General features: G+C 35.5%; 3 protein-coding genes across 4 annotated transcripts; 1 reads left to right on the forward strand and 2 right to left on the reverse strand.

Annotated features, from left to right (window-relative positions):
* Positions 1-1,275: 1,275 nt before the first annotated feature.
* Positions 1,276-16,000, forward strand: LOC129901699 (uncharacterized). The gene is made up of 7 exons (XM_055976950.1): positions 1,276-1,727; positions 4,801-5,036; positions 8,453-9,143; positions 9,705-10,050; positions 10,723-10,817; positions 13,193-13,387; positions 14,775-16,000. The coding sequence occupies exons 1-7, from the start codon at positions 1,545-1,547 to the stop codon at positions 15,525-15,527; spliced, it is 2,499 nt and encodes an 832-aa protein (XP_055832925.1). The 5' UTR covers positions 1,276-1,544; the 3' UTR covers positions 15,528-16,000.
* Positions 16,001-16,671: 671 nt separating this feature from the next.
* LOC129898585 (40S ribosomal protein SA-like) lies at positions 16,672-19,420 on the reverse strand. 2 transcript variants are annotated; one of them, XM_055973178.1, is made up of 5 exons: positions 19,196-19,420; positions 17,986-18,248; positions 17,712-17,909; positions 17,342-17,540; positions 16,672-17,095 (listed from the first exon to the last, which is right to left on the reverse strand). In XM_055973178.1, the coding sequence occupies exons 1-5, from the start codon at positions 19,329-19,331 to the stop codon at positions 17,001-17,003; spliced, it is 891 nt and encodes a 296-aa protein (XP_055829153.1). In that variant the 5' UTR covers positions 19,332-19,420; the 3' UTR covers positions 16,672-17,000. The 2 variants fall into 2 exon arrangements, with proteins under 2 accessions (XP_055829153.1, XP_055829152.1); XM_055973177.1 differs by having other exon boundaries at positions 16,672-17,098; positions 19,196-19,419.
* Positions 19,421-21,195: 1,775 nt separating this feature from the next.
* Positions 21,196-22,745, reverse strand: LOC129900644 (probable aquaporin TIP3-2). The gene is made up of 3 exons (XM_055975657.1): positions 22,571-22,745; positions 22,097-22,347; positions 21,196-21,697 (listed from the first exon to the last, which is right to left on the reverse strand). Exons 1-3 carry the CDS (start codon positions 22,701-22,703, stop codon positions 21,302-21,304), a joined length of 780 nt encoding a protein of 259 aa, XP_055831632.1. The 5' UTR covers positions 22,704-22,745; the 3' UTR covers positions 21,196-21,301.
* Positions 22,746-23,285: the final 540 nt, after the last annotated feature.

A 23,285-nucleotide genomic window follows, 5' to 3' on the forward strand; every position in this document is an offset into this window, starting at 1 on the left:
AGCTTTATTTTTTAAATTTGATTTTTATGAAAAATTGTCTTTCTTTTACTTTTTTTATAAATTATTATTTTATACCCAAATGCCACATGTCATCTTTTAATTAGTCATCATGTTACGTCATCAGCGAGTGTAATACACATATTTTATAATTTTAATTGATTGTCAAAAAAGTGTCAAAATGACACAACATGAGGTGTCTAAAATGAACAAAGTCTAATTAAGATGTTTAAGTGAAAGTTTATGTCAACTTTAAGAGACTTTAAACTAACAATACAATAAGATACCAGCCAAACAATGTGTTAAACGGTGCTACCAAAAATAAGGCATCCCATTACATTTTCAGGTGCAGTTTGCCCCTTTTTTCCTGATTTGGGCCAGGACAGGTAAGAATGATGGAATAATGATTGCAGTCTAATAGAACCAGAATGGACCACACCAGTATAATTAGAAGGAAAAATTACTTGATTGAGTGCTTTTTAAAAATTAATTATCTATTTTAGAGATATTTTTTATTTATTATTATTTATAGCAATATTATGATAAATCTACACTTATATTAAAAGTGAATTATGCATACAATATAAATGTATTATAAGTGTTTTAAAATATATATTATGTTTGTGTAGTAAGAAACTAACATAATTTATTATAAGTCTATTAAAATATGTGATAAATGTATTATCCATCTATAAAACTTGTATTATATATGTTTTATAAATAATTTTCTGCAATATGTATTAAAACTGTATTATAAATGTATTACAAGTGTTCAGTGAAATTATTTTTTTATTGCTATAAATGATAAATATTTTCTTATTATTGTATATTTACGTAAGTTTCCTAATTAGAATAGCTCCGGAAAAGAAAATTGAAATGAAAAATAACAATGTCTTTTTTCAAAAATAGACTATATAAAGAAAATATTACTTTATCGTTTAATTTGTGTGTCACTAAAATAAAATAATAATTTTAAAATTAAATTATTTTTAATTATAAAAAAATAACATTCCTTAATTTGATATGGTAAAGAACTTCAAAAAATCTACGTTAGCATCTTATAAGTTGAAAACTGTTTATAAATTAAAAAAAAAAACAGGTGCAGATCAACTTTTTTTACTTATTTTCAACTTATAATAAACTGTTTAAAATAAGTTATCCAAATAAACCCAACTATTTATTGAGGCTTATTTAAGTTGACGAGTCAAACACTACAAAAAAGCGGAAAACAGAAGCTTATAAACCAATCCAATCAGCGCTTGGTTAGAATTTGGTTAGCAACTTTGCTTGAACCCATAAAATGTGTTTAAAGTAGTACTTTATCCCCAGAAATTTCGTTTAACTGGTTAAACGGTTTTCTTCGTAATTACTGGTGACCTATTTTCTCCCCTTTTTCTCTCGAATCTCCTCTTCATCTTGTTGAAATTGGTCAAAACAGTATAAGGATCCGAAGATTTCTGTAAAAAAAATGATGGATTTGTGACAGAGCGAAGCTTGTTACTGTTATTTTTTGAGTTTGTTGGACAAATTTTAGGAGAAAGAGAAGGATGTTGTTGCTATTTATAGTGTTTGTTCTAGGAGCAGTAACGGTTATTGCAGTGGAAGCTGTGGGTGTGGTGTTTTTGATACGCTGGTTGAACCGTAGAGTTGCTCGTGAAGTGGATAAAGCAAAACCAAACGGGTCGCTATCGTCTACTGGGGATTTCGATTTCTCGTTGTACCTGAAGCAGGTAAGTCATTTTACTTGCTTACTGTTTATGCTGCTCAGTTTGACTGATGGTTTATAGGACAGCTAAATTAACTAGATTAAGTCATTCGTTTTGTAAAAAAATAAAGATTTGGAAACTACATTAGAAGTATATTAGCAATTTTCCCATAGCCAAGTAGTGAATAAGGGCATTTAGAATGTTGGTATGCAATTTAGGTTGAAAGTTTGGGAGATGAGAAGTGCTAGACATTTTGGAAAAAAAGGAGAGTATATGTGATTCTTTGAGCCCGTGTGTGTTTGCACGTGTGCACGTGGCTATTGGCCTATTATATTCTATTTGGAGATATTGATAGAATGTAATTTGAATGCTTGAATGTTGAGATTAGATTAGATGTATTTTGAGTCTGGTCTATGTAGAGTCTATATTTGAATGTGTTAGATGAGACTTAAGGGTATTGATTTACGTCCCTAACCTTTCATGTATACTTGTTACATTGAATATAAAGTATGTGCAGTTCAATAATTTCTACATAACATTGGAGCAGATAGAAGTTTTTGTTTCAAGTCTCACCACTGCCCATTATTAAGGAAGGTAGTTCCACGTGCTTGGCCGAACAAGAGAATAGCGTGTTAAGACATTATTAAATAAATAGAATTGTACCCTAAATTACTACCTCAGTTCCTTAGGCTGAGTGGGCTGGCTATCTTGTTACTCACTCGTAGCTAGGTTACTTTTTATTTTTGTTTCCTTGGTTCCAACTTAATTCCTCAGGCAATTAAGATGCAATCCACAGTTTCTCCTCCCAGTTCTGAGGCTAAATATACTGTTACAAGCTTACGGCTGAGGATTTGTGGTTTCAGTTACTGTTTTGGACTTGTTCAATCCTTCCTCGACCAATTGTCTTTACTGTGATAGTACTAGCACAACCTATGTGGTTGCTAATCCTCTTCATCATGTTCTCACCAAATTAATAGAAATTGATTCTGTTTGTAAGAGGAAAATTAGCAAATGGTGATCTTATTATTAGAAGTATACCTATGGAAAAATAGATAGTAGATATCCTCATCAAAGGTTTTGTTATGTGACTCATTAGATATTTTATGTTACATCCAATCTAACATTGTACCTCCTCTTGCTCAAATTGAGGGGGAAAGATAGAATGGAATTGGAACATTTGAATATATAGATTACATAAGATGTAGCTTAGATGTGGTTTAAATTCATAGAGACTGTGTAGGTGTGTCTAGATAAGACTTAAGGCTATTGATGTACAAGCCCAATCTATATATACTCGTACATAGAGAACAAAATGTGTGTTTAGTTCAATAACTTCTACAGATATATTATTTATTAAATTGATTGGATTTTGAAAGTAACGAGCAGCTTGTTTGGCGGTGACTTTGTGTGGTCACAAGTTGGGTCTTTCCCATTGGTGCCCTGCTGTCCTTATTAAGTACTTTTTTTGTTTCACTTTTGAGAAAAAGGGGCTGTAGAATGAGCTTGTGCTAAGCCGTTGAAATTAAATGATTGAACATTAAGGTAAAGGAATCTGAAAGGCTTCATTCCTTGCACAATTCAAAAGCATATCTCGGCAATCATAGCACATAAATATCTTGTATTAAGTGGTTAAGGTGTATGCCTTGGGCGTTTGGAAGTGCCATAGATTTTGTAGAAGTACTGAAGTACTTCATTAAGTGTTCAGTTAAATATATAGTGTACTTTTATTGTTTAGAATTGAAATTAAGCTCAAGCAAAAAAAATTGCACTTTGATTTTATAGTGGGGGAAATTAAGTAGTTATATAAGTATCATTTTTTTGTGCTTTCCCAAAGCACATTCTTCTACAACTTCCAAACAGCTACAAAGTGTTTTTTTGGCACTAACAGTACTTATCTTTCGTTCTTAATAAAGTGTTGGAATGCAGTGTCTTTCTCACTTTCAAAGGTGTAGAGATTTATGGCTAGCCAAGATTGAAGTCTGTTGGGAAAGATTAAAAGGTGAATGATCAGTGGTTGGGATTGCCTGAATTTTCATATTCAGAAACTTTATGTTGAGAACCATCCCAACATTGTACAACTGAAACTTACAAGTGGATTCTTGTGCTTCGTGAGAACAATTTCAACAATAACAATAGTCCCTCAATTCCAAGCTAGTGGGATTTGCTATATGAATCCTCACAAAGTAACTATCCATGTTTCTCTCTTTAAACCATCTCAATTTAATATTCAATAATTTAGACCCTTGTGGTCAGGCCCTTCCCCGGACCCCGCGCATAGCGGGAGCTTTAGTGCACCGGGCTGCCCTTTTTTTTAGGTTCTGTAACACTAGAAGTGCTTCCTGACACCATATTCCAAATAAATCCTTCAAACCAAACCAACAGGCCTTGGAAGGCCAAGTTTTTAGTTTAATGGTCTTTCTTGATAAGAAGATTACTAGCAGCGGATATTATTATTTGTAAGATTGAATAACGTTTAGCATTCGGTCATCTCCTCCTTCTCAGAAGAGAAAGAAAAAGATGTCCTTGAGAGATCTTTAATGTTCTGAAAAGGCAAACGAGTAGAAAATTACATCTCAGGAAACTTCGGACAGTATAACAGGTGTACTAGAAGAGGTATCTATTTCTAACAGGTCCTCAACGTCTTTTTCTATTAGAAATGGGAGGAGATCACATCATTATTTCCTTTGAACAAAACATGATAGGATGTGCTAGAGGGATTATCAGTTTAGATGATTAGATCTGCTGTTATTTTCAAGCTGAGGGTATAATTTTGAATATATTTCTTTTTCAGACATTTTTTATAACCGTGATATCTGGGCTAACGTCTTTTTCAGACTTTTTAGGATATTATTACCTTAAAAAAATATTTCATTTTCACCGTTAATATAATTTTATAATAATATCTTATTTACAATATTTCTTTTTCACAATTTTGTTTAGAGATATGTGTTCTCAGAGATAACTTATAATTGCTCACAAGCTCACATTGTGCGATAGGCATCAAATTTGTTTTTCAATTCAAGCTACTTCCACATTTTCTTTAATGGACTTGATCAGTTTCAATTTACTGTATTGTTGTTTGTGTTCTGCCTCCCAGGGGATAGTATGGGTTCTAGAATCTGAAAGAATACCAAAGGCTCTTCCTGTGGACAAAGCCTTGACGCAGCAAAAGGGCAAGAAAGAGATCTTAGAGGTTACACCTACTAAGAAATTTGCCCAAATCAAGGATCATCATCTCGTACTAACGGAGTCAGATGGGTCCCATGTAGATATTCCACTGAAAGGTTGCATGATAGCAGCTGTTTCAGCCTCAAGCTTGTCCTCTAGAAAATGGTAAGTTTGGAAGCACTATTATATCTTGAGGTGATTTTTGTTGAACCGCCAAACTATATTTTTTTCTGGTCGTGTAAGTTGGTTTGAGTCATTGGTTTCCAATATAAAAGCACTGGCAAGATTTGGCACTCGTGTTCCTCTTCTAACAATTTTATGAATATAGTACATAACTTAGTTTTGGAGGCATCAGATCTGGAAAGAGCTATGTAGTCTCTCTCTAGCTACAATTGAGTTATTGGCTATGTACTTTTGTCATGTGGCTCTGGTGGTATAAAATCTAGGGTAGTCATAAATATGAGTACAAAGCATTCGTCGTAGTCAAGTGTGAATTGATCTGGTGGTTGAATGCTAGCTGAAACACACAAACGTGCCTTCATGTATTTTTGTAGTTTCATATAGTGGAAGTAGGTTGATCAATTGCTGCTGTGTTTAGCTAAAGTAATTTTTTGTTTTGTGGATTTTCCATATTTGAAGTTCAACTTCAACCCCTGGTTGAGATTTTGGGCATCTTGGGATTTTATTCTAAAAAAAGAAAGCAATTCTTTTAAAGAAGTATGCGGAAGTAGTTGAATTGTGTGCTATGTTCTAATTCTGTGTGCTGTATTGCTGGCAGCAGTAAAGCTAGAGTAGGCATATAGATGAGTCAAAACATTCTTCTTAGTCTGAGCGTGAAATAATCTGGCTGTTGGAAGCTGATCTCCACAAATTTGCCTACTTATATCTCTGTACTATCATTGGGTGAAAGTAGGTCACTTGCTGGTCGGTATTAAAAGTATAAAATTTTCATTGTAGTAATTGTCACTACTTGATGTTCAAATTCTGGTTGTGTGATTTTGGGACAACGGCAGAGTTTATTTAAGAAGAAAGCTAAAACTATTTTTAGAAGAAGAAGACAAAAGATAAAACACCAAATACCCGTATTATCAAGAAGTTGATTGATAAATTATTGCCGCTAAGGCAAATGTAAAATAGATCTCTCTTGCTGCCCATAATAGACTTTACTTTTCCTAGCAAAATCTTTTTCATTGAATTAGGTTGAAGATGGAAGTCTGACTTGCATTATGCACCTTAATGAATGCTCTAGTGGCTGATTCCTCTCACTCTCTCTCTTTTCGGTTGATGCACTTAATCTCCACTAACATTTGCTGTAACAAACACGAGCTAGAGGAAAAGAAAAAGTAGTAGCATAATTAGGCTTAAGGTTCCTATTTGAGGGTAATGTTTTGTTTTTATCCTTTTTTTGTTTATGGGTAAGTATCACTTGACATGTCATACATCATACTTTCTGCGGCAAATTGAGATTACATGATAGATTCATTGGCTGGCTGATTTAGCGAGGTACAATATTTAATGTTGCGCAATGGAGTATAATCTACCATGGTATTCGAGAAGATGACAAATGGAATTGAGGTTTTCGGGAATGAAGACTCGAGGTTGAATTCTGTCCCTTTTGGTAGAAAATGATGAGTTACCATTTCAGCACTTACTTTTTTGAAGAATGAACCTAAATAGCCCTTCATCCAACCACTTAAACTAAAAATAACGGGCAGTTGTATAATATATGTACTAGTCATTTATAATGTGTATAACCATGTAAAATCAGTGTTTTATCTATGTCTACCGGCTAGGAAAAGTAACCAGTAAATCCGTCCAGCTACTTGGATAAGGATCCCTACTTCTTTCCACCCACCCTTTGAGCTCCATTCAACTGAAACTGGCATCGTACTTTACTTCATAAAAGACCAACTTTTTTGTTATTCCTCTTAATCAAATACTGGTAATTCATGTGACTGACCATAGGCTGCTTTCATTTGTTTAATGCGTGGACTTCTGTGTATGATTTGGAAATGTTCCCGAGGAAATATATGCAAAAAGAGTAAAGTCTAATGGATTTCCCTCATATGTTGGGCTGCAAGAAAGTAGTCTTCTTACTTCTAGTTAAGCTTGACCTACTCTCCTAATCAAGACTTCTAGTTGAGCTTGACCTACTCTCCTAATCAAACTTGGACAATCATTTTTTTCTTGACAATGTTGAATTTCGTTTTTCATAGAGCATATTAACTTTTCATTTTACTTGCTAGGCGTTGTCATAGTCACCATAGATTGGTGGATGTCAATTACATCGTTAGCTCGTTTGTGGTGCTTGTTCAATATATAAAGAAGCACTTTGATGCTCACTTTCGAACTAAAAGCAACATAATGGAACAATGCTTTGCAATTTTCTGTACTTTTTTCTTTTTTGTCTTCCATTACTTTGTCTAGATTTAACTTGCAATACCTGTGCAAGTCTCACTCTTTTTCTTTTGGCAAAAAAAGCAAGTGAACCTCCTGACATATCCTGATTTGACTTTGTGATATTATTTACAATCTTTATCATTCATAGTTGATGTGGGAACTTGTGGGGATCAAGAGCAACCTCATACTAATATTATAGCTCGATTTTGTTCCCTTTGTCTTCAGGACAGTCTAGTTAAATATTTTGTGTAATATATGATATTCTACGACAAAACTTTCATAATTACTAAATTGGACATATTCTGGAAAAAGTTAAGATTTATATTAGTTTTGGTCAAAAGAAGTATATATAAATGGAATTAGGCCTAGGTGTATGAAAATTTCTTGTGATTCCCCTTCTTTCTTCGACAAAGGCCTAGCAAACCTCTTTCCAGGCGGTACAATACAAAGGGTGAAGCTTGAGTAGGTTACTTTGAGTGACCTTCATGGCGGGTGTTCCGGTGTTAACGAGTTTGGAAAGAAGGTCAAGGATGAAGAGTAGACAAAGACAAAGGAAGGGGGAGATGGAGCTGTTCTTTCTGCTGACCTGGAAGCAGGCTTGCTTATACTGGCACTCAATGTGAAAAATAGTTAATAATAGATAAAATCATCATATGACAGTTAATCAGTTTGGCTATAACTGAAAATGGAGTTGAGACTTCCTGAGAGAAAAAGAGAAGTGTGAAAATAAGTTAATAACAGGTTAAAAACAAACTACAGAATCGCCTTTACAAAGGAAAACAATTTTCTACTAGTGCTACTGTACTTTAAGTACGTAAGAAGCCAGTAAAAAGCAATATAAAGAATAAAATATCAGGTGAAATTTATCTTAAAATATGAGAAATAAGTTATTCCCTTACAAAAGAAGTGGAACTTAATAATATATTACATAATTGAAATGGTCCATATTCTTTCAAGGGCTCTGTGAAAGTTCGGAGTGCACAAGTTCAGAATGCAAGAGGTAAACAATTCAGAAAAAAAATGACATCATTAGAGAAGGTAATGTTATTTACTTTTTATGTAGAAGTTGATCTCCTTTTATTTAGCACACGGTTAAGTAAGTGGCTTGTCTAATTGTTTGGCAGAGATGTAATAACAATAATTTACAACTTCAATTGGTGTTATCTGCTGCAATCTTACAGGGCGAAAAGATATCCTATCAAAATAGAGTGTAGAGCATCAACTTTATATGAAGGAAGTAGAATACTGTACATTTATCTTGAGACATGTTGGGAGAAGGAAGCATGGTGCAAATCCCTTCGTCTTGCTTCCTGCGAGGACAAAGAAAAACTAAAGTGGTTTGCCAAGTTGAACACAGAGTTTCAAAATTACCTGAAATCATTAAATGCAGGTTATCCTTCATTTATGAAACCGTATTCAAGCGTTAGTGTTGATTTAGGTGATAAATCAAGTAAGTTTGATGGTACCTCATCAAAAGTTCGGCAATTTCTAAAAAAGCTTGGCAAGAAAGCTTCTAAGAGTATTCCAGAAAATAAAGGAAGCAGCATTTCAATGTCAGATCATGAAGAAAGGAGGATAAGTGAGAGAGCTCATTCCTTCCAAGACCTTGCTTTTGCTGGTGATGGTGTCAAGTTGGCTCCAACAAGAAAGCCTCTTGATTTTTCTACTAAGGACGTTGTAGTGCCTTCATCTACATCAACATCTACTGGATCGGGAAGCCGGAGTCAAATGTCTGTTACTTCTGATGCAGATTCTGATGACAGGATTTTTGGTGATGAAGGAACTCTTTGTTGGAACTTGTTGATATCCCGTTTGTTTTTTGATGCTAAAAGAAACGACCAGATGAAAACCTCTTTGCAAGCCACGATTCAGGTTTGCAATCTCCTTTCTCTTTCCATTAGTAGATGTTTTATCTTGATTTAAGCTTTTTGGTGACTGACATCATAATTTGCTCCAACTATTGCTTTTGAAGCAAATGAACATCTTTTGCACTTAGTTCTGTAAGTGGAATATTATTAATTGAGTTTTGTCAACTGCAAGTGTTTGAGTAAGAAATGAATTTGGTTCCATAATATGTAACTTTTCCGTTTTAGAAATTGGGTCTGGAATGGTTGATTTTCTTCTCTTCCCCAGTATAGTCCCACAAGTAGGGTCTGGGAGGTAGAGTTACACTCTACCGTACTCCTACCTTGGCAGGTAGAGAGGTTGTTTCCGACAGACCCTCGGCTCAAGGAAAGCAAAATAGTACTAATACTACTAGCTGGAGTTCCTATGCAAGTTATCATGGCAAGAAATTTGGTTAATGCTTTATTTGAAGTTTCATAGGTTTGAATGTTTCATTGTGATGTTTTACGCATCCTCCATTGTTATATTAAATTAAGAGAGATTTTCTTTGTCTAACTGACCTATGATTCTGTGTGTTCTTACTTGTAGAGAACGCTGTCAAATATACGAATTCCTAGCTACATAGGCGAAGTGACATGTACTTCCGTTAATATTGGTAACCTTCCCCCCTATATACGTGCAATGAGGGTTCTTCCTTCAGACATGAATGAGTTTTGGGCCTTCGAAATTGATCTTCAGTATTCTGGTGATGCAATCTTGGATGTCGAGACAAGGGTAGCAGTTCAGGACCTTGATTTACCTGAAGGGGACGAACCAGAAACAGAATCCGATTCTATTCATGATGCAAAATATGATTTTCTAGAAGGGGTTGAGAAGTTTGGAAAACAAAAGCATTCTGAAGTGAACGTTGATAAGATGGACCAAGCCACGGAAGGTAATATTCTCTATGATGTTCTCAAAAATTTGGATTTTGCAATCAAAATATGTTTATTTGATTGGGCATGCTTAATGGCTATTTGTGCAGTTATCTAAAGGGAATCGTCAACTATTTCTAAAAGAAAAATTATTTAGATGATTTTCAAGGTGTATTAATTAGGTGACTTCTGATTTCTGTTATTTCTGTTATTATTTATTACTTTCTATGCTTTGATTACTCAATTTTACCTGTGACGCTTTCATTATTTATTTAATCGTTATTTGTTATTAGTATTTATTTATTTGTATTTATTTGTTATCTATTTGGAAACAGCCTCTGGCAGAAATGCAAGGTAAGGCTGCGTACAACAGACCCTTGTGGTCGGGCCCTTCCCCGGACCCTGCGCATAGCGGGAGCTTAAGTGCACCGGGCTGCCCTTTTTTTTTTTATTTGTTATCTATTCGTTATTTGTTTGTTGTTTTTCTCATAAAGCTTTTAATTTTCTATTCTTATCTAACATTTTTTATGCATTTATGCTTTTACTGAGCCGAGGGTCTCCAGGAAACAGCCGTCCTACCTTGGTAGGAGTAAGGTCTGCGTACATTCTACCCTCCCCAGACCCCATGTTGTGGGATTTCACTGGGTTGTTGTTGTTGTTGTTGTTGTTGTATTAATTAGGTGAATTTTCAGATGGGATGAGAAGCTCCAATAGCACACCAAATGTGTCGCCTCAAGTGTCTAAGTGGAAGTCTATCTTTAATTCTGTTGCCAAGCAGGTCTCACAGGTTGGTAACAACTTTTTTATTTAATATAATGTGTTGTTTGGTCTGTACAGATAGGGGGGAGGTGCTTATTGAATCCTTGTTCAAGTATGGGGTAGAGCAGTTTAGTATCTCGCAAGGCTCATAACCTTGATGTCAAGGGTTCAAGTTCTGTCTCCACAACATCTTGTTTGGCCGAACTATTTTAGGTTTTGATTCATTAACTAGTAGCAATTAATTACCGCTATTCAATTTTGTGGGGTTGAAGGAAAAATAAAATGAAGGAGAGGGTAGAATCACTACACTATTACACCCATTTATACCAAATCCTTAAACCAGAACCATTCAGGGCCAGCAATTTAATTCTTTACATAGGGGTATTCTTGAGCATTGCACTGGCGGGTACTTAAGAGGTCATCACATAAAAGGAAATTAATGCCAAAGTTACTGTTTAGTGGTTAGAATGCAGAGGTACAACTATTTTCTTCCCTTGAAATTTTTAATACATTTTTTTGCAAAGTATCTGTTGGTTCACAGCAAAGTTTCAGAAACCAGTGCAACAACATACCTAGTGTAATCCTACAAAATAGGGTCTGGGGAGGGTAGAGCGTATGCATACCTTACCTACCACTACCTTAGAGGTAGAGAGGTTGTTTCCGATAAACCCTCGACTCAAGAAAAAAAAACAGTCCAAAGTAGTATAGAAAAAGAAATAACAGAAATGAAGACAATCATGGCAAAATACTTTAGATAACCTGAAAAATTATCCTAAACAATAGTCATTACAAGATGCAACGATAATCGAAGTGTAAAACATAGTACGGCTAATAGTAAAGAAGAATAAGCGAGACAACCCTCAAGTATCTAACTAAACTTCTACTCTAATCCGTGTCCTCCACAACCTCCTATCTAAGGTAATGTCCTCAGTAAATTGAAATTGTGTCATATCTTGTCTAATCACCTTTCCCCAATACTTCTTCGGCCTACCCTACCTCTCTTGAAAGCATTCATAGTTAACCTCTCACACCTCTGCACTGGGGCATCCATGCATCTCCTTTGCCCATGTCTGAACCATCTTAGCCTCGTTTCACACATCTTGTCTTCTATCAAGGCCATCCCTATCTTCATTCCTAATTTTATCTCTCCTAGTATGCCCACACATCCATCTCAGCATCGTCATCTCCACGACTTTCATCTTCTGAACGTGGGAGTTATTGACTTGTCAACACTCTGCTCCATGCAACATGGCCAGTCTAACCATTGCTTTGTAAAACTTGCCTTTAAGATTTGGTAGCACTTTTTTATCACATAGGACTCCGGATGCAAGCCTCCATTTCATCCACCCTATACCTATACTATGTGTGCTAATTTACTATGCTGCAGATTCTGATTGTGATGCAGATTCGGATGCTAAAATATAAAGAAGAACAAACTATTTTGATGGAGAAATTAACTTCCAAGTGAAACCAAAGCACAAACTATAATATCTATAAGGAAACAAACTAAACTAAGCTAGAAGAGGAATTAATTATCTTATTTTAACTAAAATGACTAGTTGCTAAGAAGAATTAAGATACTCTAAGCTCTCAACAAGGGGTTTTTTCATCCAAATTCATTTTTCTGAAAAGAAAGAGCGCAACAAAATGGTTATAGTTATGACAACCCAAGAGACAAAAGTACAAAAAATGCCCTTAATAGTTAGCCTCCAAGGAAAATGAGCTAAAGAAGAGTTCTTGTCACAAGATCCCTTTGATTCAAAGAGATTAATTGGCCTTGGGTTTCCTTGTTTGATTCCCTGATAGTCCTTAAGGCTTAAAGTCATGATACATGATCCTTTGAGCTAAATCTTGGAGATCTTGTAATTTCTTAGCTTGATTCCTTGTAAATGGTCTACTTGAGGAATTCACTTGACTTGGGTTAGTCAAAATCTACAGGTTAACCTATGTTTATGCAACTTAAAAGAATACTTTTGTGTCAAATACCGCAAAACTTCAGCAGTTCTATGTACGTTGACTTGAAATGACCTCCTTATTTTGTTTCAGAGCAGGAACTATAGTTGATGTCATTAATTTGACCTTAGTATCCCTGTTAGTTAACAGAAATAGATAACGACCGGTAAAATGAGGATGCCCTGAGGAGAACATGATATGAATTATGGTTGAGCAGTGGATTCTGAATGAAAAAGGATTTACACGTTATACAATCATGAGAACTTATATGGCAGCATTCTGCTACTGCATGTGTTACTTAGACGATTTGTGATTTAATCGTATTGTGCCTGACGAAAGAATTTATTGGTTCATGTACTGAAGGAACATAGTGTCTTATTCTTCTTGTACCAAACAAATTGTGGAAGAAGCTCTATTGCATTCTAAGTATTGAATCTTTATACTCTTCAGGTGCCACTCTCGCTGGGGATTAGGATCGCATCCATTCAAGGAACTATGAGGCTATACATAAAGCCACCACCTTCAGATCAAATATGGCTTGGATTCACATCGATGCCCAATATAGATCTCCACTTGGACTCTTCCATTGGGGAGCATAAGATCTCAAGTGGGCATCTCTCTTTGTTCCTAATCAATCGGTTCAAGGTCAGATTGAGAATTTATCTGTACTACAATTTGATTATGTGTCTGTACATCTCTTCTTCTCATTAAGCCCTTTATATTGACTTAATCATGATTCGAATATTTTACCATTGTGGGGTGATTAAAGATTGAAATATGTTTACCTTCAACAGTTCTAACACTTCGCTAGCTTAATCCATTATCAGTCGGTCAAGGTTTCTTGAGATTATTTGTGACAGACCAACAGTAGTGGGTCAACATACTCGCATGGTATCCTCCTGAACTAAAATTTCTAGAATATTGACAAAAGTCTTAAATAGTAAGTACTGGAAAAAAGCACTTGTAATTTTAGCAATCATCATTATGAAAAGATATACTATTGAGTGGTTGGAGATTCCATATAAAATCCCAATTCTTTACAATTACCCAGACAAGTTGGTGCCAAAGAGTACCTTTCCTAAAATAATCTAGCCTGATACTATTTTGTATAATTAGATATTTCCTACTTAAAAGGGCCAAAACTACTGCTGAAGTATTGGAGTTGGTATAAAAATACCTTCTATCCACCTATTTGACTAAATTTGCCCTCACCATTGTTATTGTGGCTCTTTTCTACCCTTAAATGTCCTGAGATGTAAGGACCTATGAGAGTTCCATGCTCCCTGTCTTCTTTTCCTTCATTAAAAGGCTCTGCTAAACATTGTTTCTAGTGCCTGACATCATCCAATCAAGTCTAAACCATCTCAGAATTTCTCATCACAATAAAGACGCTATCCAACAATGTAAAAAGTAGGTAATTCACATCTTCCCCTGAACCTTTACATGAAGCACTAACTAATACAAGTAATCTTCTTCTTCCACAAATTCTCCGCCATCAAGATCACCCGCTTGCAGCTACCAAGAGAAAAAACACATATTTCTCAATACCCTAGGGATCCATTTCAAAATATGTGTGGAAAAGCTGATCAGAAGTTTCTCATAATAGAACCTAACAGAAATGACGCCATTTCCCCCCTCCCCCATCTCTATGCATCATGACTATCCTGTGAAGTTCTTTGTTTGTAAAACAACTCAACCAAATTTTGAAATTCTTCAACCTCCCAGCCTTGCAAGTTCTTGTTATCAGATCATTTCTCTTTGATAAGCTACTTATTTATACTTGTTTCATTCCTAACCAACAATGTCTCTGCTTCCTATGGATTGCTGTATAGCAGTACGATGCTTGAATTTGATCTAACTTTACATTCAACAGAGCAGTGTATGCAACGTTTTCAATATATTGTTCTCTTTTTGTCACCCATATGCACTATTATTTTCTGAAATGGTAATTAATACACACTTAGTGATGGTACCGACAAAAATAGGTGAAATTTCCTTAGAGGCTTAAGCTGATTCTTCATAACTAATGCAGGGTGCTATTCGTGAAACACTGGTACTTCCAAACTGTGAAAGTGTATCCATCCCATTCATGTTAGCGGAAAAGGATGACTGGATCCCCCGACAAGTTGCTCCATTTTTATGGCTGAATCGAGAAGGTGCAGGTAATAACGCCAACAGACAAGAAGCATCCAGCTCCCAACCTGCAGATGCAACACGAGTCACTGAAGTTGATAGGGGAGGTACCAATGGAAATGCTGAAAGCAAAACTGAAATTCCAGGAAAAACAGGATGGACTACTCAACAAAGTAAGTCATTGGATCCACATGCATTATTATCAGTTCCTACGCATAGTCCAGACACAGGAAGCACCACTAGCAATGGCGGATGCAAACAAGGGAAGACGAAAAAAGTTGGATGGTCTGCCCAGCAAAGCAAATCATTGGATCCACATGCGTCCCTATCAGTTCCTATAGCGCAGCCTAGCACAAATAACCACCCTTTGGAAGAATTGAAAGAGCCATTGTTGAAGCATGAGGAACAGCAAGAGGGTCATCTCAGGAGCATCAAGGAGAACATAGAATGCAAGTCACCTTCTCGACAACTGTTGCTGCTTGTTGAAAAAAATCAAATTACTGGAGAAGATGATACAATGTCTACAAAAATAGGGAGAAGGGCTAGGATGCTTGATTTGGGGAAGAAAATGGGGGAGAAACTGGAAGAGAGGGCACGTCACATAGAAGAGAAGGGGAGAAATTTAGTTGAGCGAATGAGGGGACAACAGTGAAAAAAAGGAACATTGTATATTTACAGCATCACCAATTCATTTATTTGCATAAGGCAAGTCCTCAGTGTAACTTGTTAATGGTTAATGGCGTTTCTTTTGTGCTTGGATGTCTTCGCTAACAAAATCCTCCAGTGGTTCACATGTTTCAGTCTCACAGGTGCAGTAAAACTGACAACCTTGTGAAGGAAAAACAATTAATTAAAAGCTCAATGCTTTGCTTCTGTGGTCCGATGGTTCATCTTTAGCTGCCATGGGGAAGAAGTTCACGAGTCATACAACTTCAGTCCAAGGACTAAACAAGTTTTGTCATTCTTAATTGGTTATCCATGGAGATAGAGTTGCAAGTAAAAAATAGCTTACGTTTATTGTATAAACTAAAGTGATTATTTTTGTCATTTTACCATGTTATGCTATTGAATTGAGAGATGTTCTCATTCAGGAAAAACACTTAATGAGACCAGAGGTCCCTTGTAGGAACGTGAATGCACACAAGGAAGATAAATATTTACTTCTGCATACAACAATCAACAACCATCGGACTACTGATCAGCAACCAAACACACCCTAAAACACTTGAGCTTCTCATTCTGACATGGCACATTATGGTGGTCTTGGCAACTCATACACCACACCATAGTCATGGTCGCTTAAAGAACAGCATATAGAGAACACTAGGAATCCTGGAATCAAGAATTGCTGTAAAACTTAAGGTCTATGCTCTTTGAAGCCTTAAACAACTTGGTCCATCGAGAGATGGAAAAGCAAACTCGACAATTTGGTACAATTCTTTAGTGCAAGAATCAGTTATAATCTTAAACTTGGATGAAAAGTTGGACGTATTTTCAGGTTAACAAGCAGCTCTAAGAACCACCAGTAGAAATTTCGATAAACTGAATCTAAAGATTTTAACGCACGGGAGAACTAATATTGCATCAGGATAATCAAAACGCAAAAAGAGTGCTGTAATGACAAGACATGCCTTGAGTGATATTTAGCTATAGCAGGTCATTTTTGAACATTTAAATCTTTTCAGTGTGCCTCAGATTCTTATAGCAATTTCTTGCCATGCATTTTATCTAGCTACAAATTAAGAGCTTGTTAAAAAAAAACTACAGCTTGTAAGCTAATCCAAACAGGCTCTAAGAACTTTTACCATGAAATATTATTCTAATCAATGTTCAAGATCGAAAGTTGATTAAAGTAAACCATCCAAACAAAAACATGGTAATACAATTTTGGAATGAAGGCAGAAACAGAAATGACCACAGCAAAATTCGCATTTTCCACTCTCTCAAAACAAAAGCACTTCATGATTTTCTCCAAAAAAGCACCTCTCTAGCAATGATTAAATAATTCAGTACATCCACGAAGTCAAAATCCTTTTTAACTGTGCCATTAAAAAAACATCTATTGTAGAACTTGGAATATCTAATCTTTATCCAAACAAGGATGAAGAGCTTAAAGGAAAAGGGCTCATTCCCATTCTGCAGCACCAGAAGTAGGGGCAACATCTGGTACTGGTAGAGGAACTGGTGCAGGGGCAGCTGCCGCATCCCATCCGCCATCAGCTGCTGAAATTCATCCCAGAAACAAAAAGGCAAGGTTATTAGTGCCAACAAGTTTAGGAATGAAAAAAATACATAAAAATCGGCAAATGCTTACTTACAGAAGAGGCTCAATTATAGTGCAGGAGGAAAAGGAGAAGCAAAAGACTTATCAGCTAGAGTGATCTCAAGAGCAATGAAGTTTCAGTTGGGGTTGAATTCTTTTAGCAGACAATATCAGGAACCAATTTCACAGTATAACAAACTAACCTCCATCTCCGGCCCAACCACCACCTACTGCAACAGGTGCTGCAGCATCTGCAGTCCATTGCGCATCAGGGATTTGGCTACTAGTCCAGTCACCACCAAGGGCAGTACTAGCAGAGTAGTCTGCATAATCTGCGATTGCTGGCACTTCCTCTTCTTGCTCCTTTGCCTCTTCAGGCTCCCTGTAAAAGAAGAGATCCACCTGCAAAAATAGAAATAAAAAGATGCAAATGAAAAACCTATATTCAGTGACTGCAAAAGTAAGCATTAAATCATCAATTAAACTTCAGAAGAATACACAACCATCGGCAGCAGAATGAAACAATGGAGTTAGAGCTAAAGGCAAAATAAAATGAATAAAGATGGTCTTTACCATGACATCCCATTTAGGTCCTTGACCAATGGCCCCACGCATCTGGAGTACCATCCTTGCTAAGATCCAGAAAAGAACACCAATGCTGTGCTTTCCTTTGTTATTGGCAGGGATACCAATGTCAACATAGCGCATTGGAGAATCAGTGTCACAGAAAGCAATAGTTGGGATGTTCCCAAGTGCAGCTTCCTTAATTGGCTGCAAAGTATTCAAACAGGTTATTAATCATTGGCAAGTTTAAAAAGAGTATTAATAGCCGGATAACAAGTAAAACCTGATGGTCAGTTCTTGGATCAGTAAGAATCAAGAGTCGTGGCTCACTGTATGAGGTCTGAAGCTGGTTGGTAAATGTTCCGGGGGTATGACGTCCAGCAATGGCATGTGCACCAGTATATTGGGCAAACTTCAAGACAGCTCTCTGTCCATATGGCCGGGCAGATTGAACAATGATGTCCTGAGGGTTCTCAATAGCAACAATAACCCTGGCAGCCATTTGAAGCTTGTCCCATGTCTTTCCAAGGTTGATGATGTAGATACCTAGGAATATAAATACTTAGGTCAAGACAAACAGAGAAACCAAAAAACTACTGATGAAAATATTGTGGTGACACCATGATTTTGAAGTTATATACTGGCCACATAGAGTAGTAATAAAATTCAACAAAAAAGCAAATGCACATCTAGGATAGATTTAATGAAAGCAGACAAAAAAAGAGAGAAGAACTAAAATACGAGATAAAATGATTGGTGACTACTAATGCATATATATAATCTTTCCAGATATGAAAAGAGTATCTAGAAGAGAAACCAGCAACTACAAATAGCGCAATCTAATCACCCATTGACCCACACACCCAGCCTTACCAGATTGAAAATACTTATTTGCATTCAATGCATATTGTATATGTATTGGCTCGACTTGCCACAACATATCAACCCCAAACGAGTTGGTCAATTCAACTCTATCCACGTGAATAATGAATTAATTTATGGGCTTTAGAATTTTTGCAGTACAAAACTGTAATAATCATTACTGTTGTTCTCTTTCTCAAACTTCTAGTTAAGTCCCTATATCTAATTGATATGAATCTATTAAAATAGTTTGATAAAGTGCGCCTTGAAGACAGCTACTTATACATCGGCTTAATCTTAAAAATGAGCAGATCCAACCATGTAGGTCTATGTATATTAAAATAAAGAGAGAGCTGAATACTTTATAGTAAAAGACATTAAAACAACTCTACTGATTGTCAAACGAACTAATGGCGCTTCCACTGACTAAAAAATTCTGAAACATTCCAACTGTTAACATTTTTTTCTGAAATTCGTTCGTGGATTTACCAATAACAATAAGCATCTGCAACCTATAATGCATAAACCCGAGCTATTTACAGCTAATAGACATACGTTAAAGACACTTAACATAATGAAAGACACGGAGAATGAAAGAAATGAGATAGATAACGAAGTTAAAGACTATATACCATCGTTGCGGCGCTTGAAAGAGTAACGCTCCATTTGGAAGTCACAGTTCTTAGTACCGAGGTGGACTTCAGCAGCCAACATCATCTGAATATCAGCTTCTTTAGTTGAAAGAGTCCTTACATCCTGCGTCGCCATGGTTGTGCTCTGTTTCTTCCCCTTTCTGCTTCTAGGGTTTTCAGCTTGCGGCAGATCGAGATTAGCTCCCCACGTATCTATAAACCCTTTTGGTATAGAGGAAGTTAAATATAACACCTTGCTGGGCTGGGCTGGGCTGGGCTGGGTTGTTGTGGCTTAATGGGCTGAGCTGATGAAGTTGTCAATCTCTTCTTGAAATCATAAAACTTGAGTAGGCTGGCCATTTGAACTGGTATTTAAAATCTAACCGTTCGTTGACATGAAATTACACCCAGAGACCATAATGGCTAGTCTTAAATTTTTTATCCTCTTTTGTCGATCTTTTAAGGTAAAAAAACAAAATTTGTTGAACCGGAAGTTTTGTTCTTGAGACAAGTTGAACCAAAAATTCATGATCAACAAACTCTAAGAACATTCTTGTAAATCACATGTTGTTTGACGTATAATCAAGAAATTGCTATTTTTTTAATACTGAATAAAGTTTTAATTGAAATATTTTTAATTTAAATACGAAAAAATCAAACACCATATGTTGAAGTTCAAAACTGTTACAAGTAAAATTCTGATATAGTATACAGTAGTTTCAAAACTCACTTTGTGTGAAATATGCGTGCTTGAGTTTTAACACTTTCTTTGTATGAAACTTCAATGTAGTATAGAGCAAAATTTGAGTCGAATTATCAATACAAAAACAAAAGAAGAAAATGCAAACTCTATCTCTTTAAAGTTCTCAATTGTACTCGAGTACACAAATCTCTGATCAAGTGTATGACCGTCTTAATTGAATTTACACTATTAAAACATATTTTTATTATTTTTTAAATTAATTATATTCTTAATATGCTTCTTTACATATTGATTTAAATATCACGAGTACGTAAAAAAAAATAACAGCTCTCCTCCAAATTACTGTAACCAAATTAAATATAAAGTTATGTTGGCTATTTGCTGGGTTGCTGTGGTTCGAAGTTTGATACACTAATTTTTATACCCGCTTTAATTTTTATATCATATGCCCTCTTTAGTCTTTTATTATATTTATCTAATATCGAATAATGTATATTTTTTAATTTGTATCAAAAAATTATTTTAAAAATATCAAAATAAATCAAAACAAAGTTAAAAAGACTGAATTGACCCAATCTAATTTGATTCAAAATATAATGCACACTTTTTCAAAATCAAATAACGAAGAACCGAACCAAATGCCTACTCTACCTGAATGCGATTTACATGTCTGTTTTGCATATAATGGCCAAACTGATTCAGCCCACTGCATTTGTCGTAGATTTTTTAATTATTTTTTAAAATTGTTAAAAGGGGCAACTGACTAATCATGCTCAACAACTAACCCTAAACTGCTTAACATTCGATCAATGACTAACCCTTCACTCTTCTACTATAGAGTTAAATAAAAGCAAAAATTAATAATTAATGAAATAATATTATCACAATTATATAAAATAAAGTCAGACACGTATTCAGGATTTCGAAATGCACTATTACAAAAAAATGAATCTAAAATATAAATTTTGATCGATTTGACATTTAGATTCTTATCACTGAAAATAATTAAAATTTTAAAATTATAGATTCAAAATTATTTTTTATCTATTCAAATATATATTAAAATGCCAAAAAAGCTACCAATAACCACTTAAAAAGGAGTTACCAATTTATTTTTAAAAAAAATAGAACAAGTTAGCTATAAGATTTCAAATTTCAAACCTCACTTACTCACATCTATATTTCAATATTTTATAAAAAAATATAAAACTAATATATGATTTCGACGAGCATGATAAACCTGCATACGCCCTTGTAAAATAGTAACATACGTTATAACTACAAATGTAAGCAGCTTAAATTAAACAAGTCTCCATGCAAATACATAAAATTAAAGAAAGTAACAAAAAGACCAACATACAAACTTGATAAACAAAACAAGTCTCTCATAGTAGAGCAGAAATTTAGTAATCTTCTGGAGCCAAAGGCTGATGGTGTGTGTGTACTGGAGCCTCATCATGAGCCTGTATGAGTCCAAACTCATAGATAATTCCAGCTATGGCTGCACCAATGAATGGGCCTAACCAATAGATCCAGTGGTTCTTCCACCTCCACCCCACTAAAGCAGGCCCAAACGCCCTTGCTGGGTTCATGGATGCTCCTTCAAAAGGCCCACCCACAAGGACATTAGCTCCCACTATGAAAGCAATGGCAAGAGGTGCAATAATACCCAAACTACCCCTCTTTGGATCAATCGCAGTTGCATAAACAGTATACACCAGCCCAAATGTCATAACTATTTCCATCACAAGTGCATTTCCATTGCCAACTCCGTGTGCTACTGCGAATCCCACTGGCCTCTGAACCCACAAGAAAATTGAGATTGTAATAATTAAACTCAAAAAGAGAGGACAAATAATTGTATAAAATAAGCTAAAACCTTGTATTTGTGTCAAAAAAAAACTCATTTAACATGTACAAATAATCTATTCACAATCTAATAAACAAAACGAATTGTCATTGTAAAGGCATAAACTAAAAATCCTTATTCTACCTTTATAGACTACTAAAAAACACTATATTTAGTTACGAACTTCCTCGCTGGCCCGTTGCGATTTTGCTTGTAGCTAACAAAAATCTCTCGCTAATTGGTTGCTAAGTAGGATTAGCAACGAATTTTGTTTTCTAGCCACAAAATCTGTCCCTAGCTAAATCTAGTTTTTTAGTAGTCAAATAGTGTTATTAAATTTTGGTCTTACCAAGCCATCAGTAGCAAGCCTCAACAAGGCAGAGGCTACAACAGCACCTAACAGCTGACCAATCCAATAGTAGACGGCACGAAGGACGCTAACTCTGCCACCCACAAGGGCACCGAAGGTGACAGCCGGGTTAATATGACCGCCAGAGACGTTCATGCTGGATGCTACCGCTGCAAAGAATGAAAATGCATGCGCTAGAGCGATTGCCGTCAATCTTGATGCTCCTAAAGCTCTATCGGGGTACAACTTATCTGCACATACATTCATATTCAAATCATGACCCTTATTGAATGATTAGTAAATAATTTTCTTCTTTTTTAATGCGAGATGTTTTGTACATCGAACTGTTTTTTTCTCAGTTGCCTAGTCAGACAAATCATATAAAAATGGAACAGATGAATATATGTAGTAGTAATTAAGTGCTTTTGTGATGTAAATTTCGAAACATAGATAGAATTAGTAGGAGTTAATTACCAAGAGCAAGAACGGAGCCTTCTCCAGCAAATACGAAAATGAAGGTAGAGAGAAACTCGGACAAGGTGGCACGCAAGGAATCAGGGTGTGTAGCTTCATCCACCCTCCCAAATTCATACCTCCGTGGCTGCATGATTGATTATATATTTTTTACTTACCCAAAACACTCAATTATGATCAGTCAAAATATGCTTATTAAGTGTAGTTAATTTAAGAAGAAGAGATAAAGATGAAGAAAGACGAGGCTATCCGAGAACGATACCGTCGAGGGGGTGTTTTATATATAGATGGATGCCAGTAAAATAACAAATTGGACACCTGGGAGAAGCACTGCATGAATACTGACACGTATACTACATGCATTACGTTGTCTCTTTCGATCCAATCAACAACCTCTTTATCTTACTTCACCTACATCCATATACGAAAACCCAAACGTAACTAAACTAAACGCCAATATTTATTAAATGACTCCAAAAACTACTCTAGCTACTAGCTAGTATAAAACCACTTCCGCGTTAAGTCTTGATCCGTCTATTCAAATTGAAAAATTAAATTAAATTAATTAAAAATTGTTTTTTATTTAAATTTGATATAATTTAGTTTTACATTTTTTTAAAAATTAATAATACTCATTTGATTTAATTTCGTTTTTAAAAAATGAAGAAATGTAGCTTTCATTTATGGATAAATTCCGGAGTTCAATATAGCTGTA

Source organism: Solanum dulcamara, chromosome 8, assembly GCF_947179165.1.
Source record: "Solanum dulcamara chromosome 8, daSolDulc1.2, whole genome shotgun sequence".
Lineage (NCBI taxonomy): Eukaryota > Viridiplantae > Streptophyta > Magnoliopsida > Solanales > Solanaceae > Solanum > Solanum dulcamara.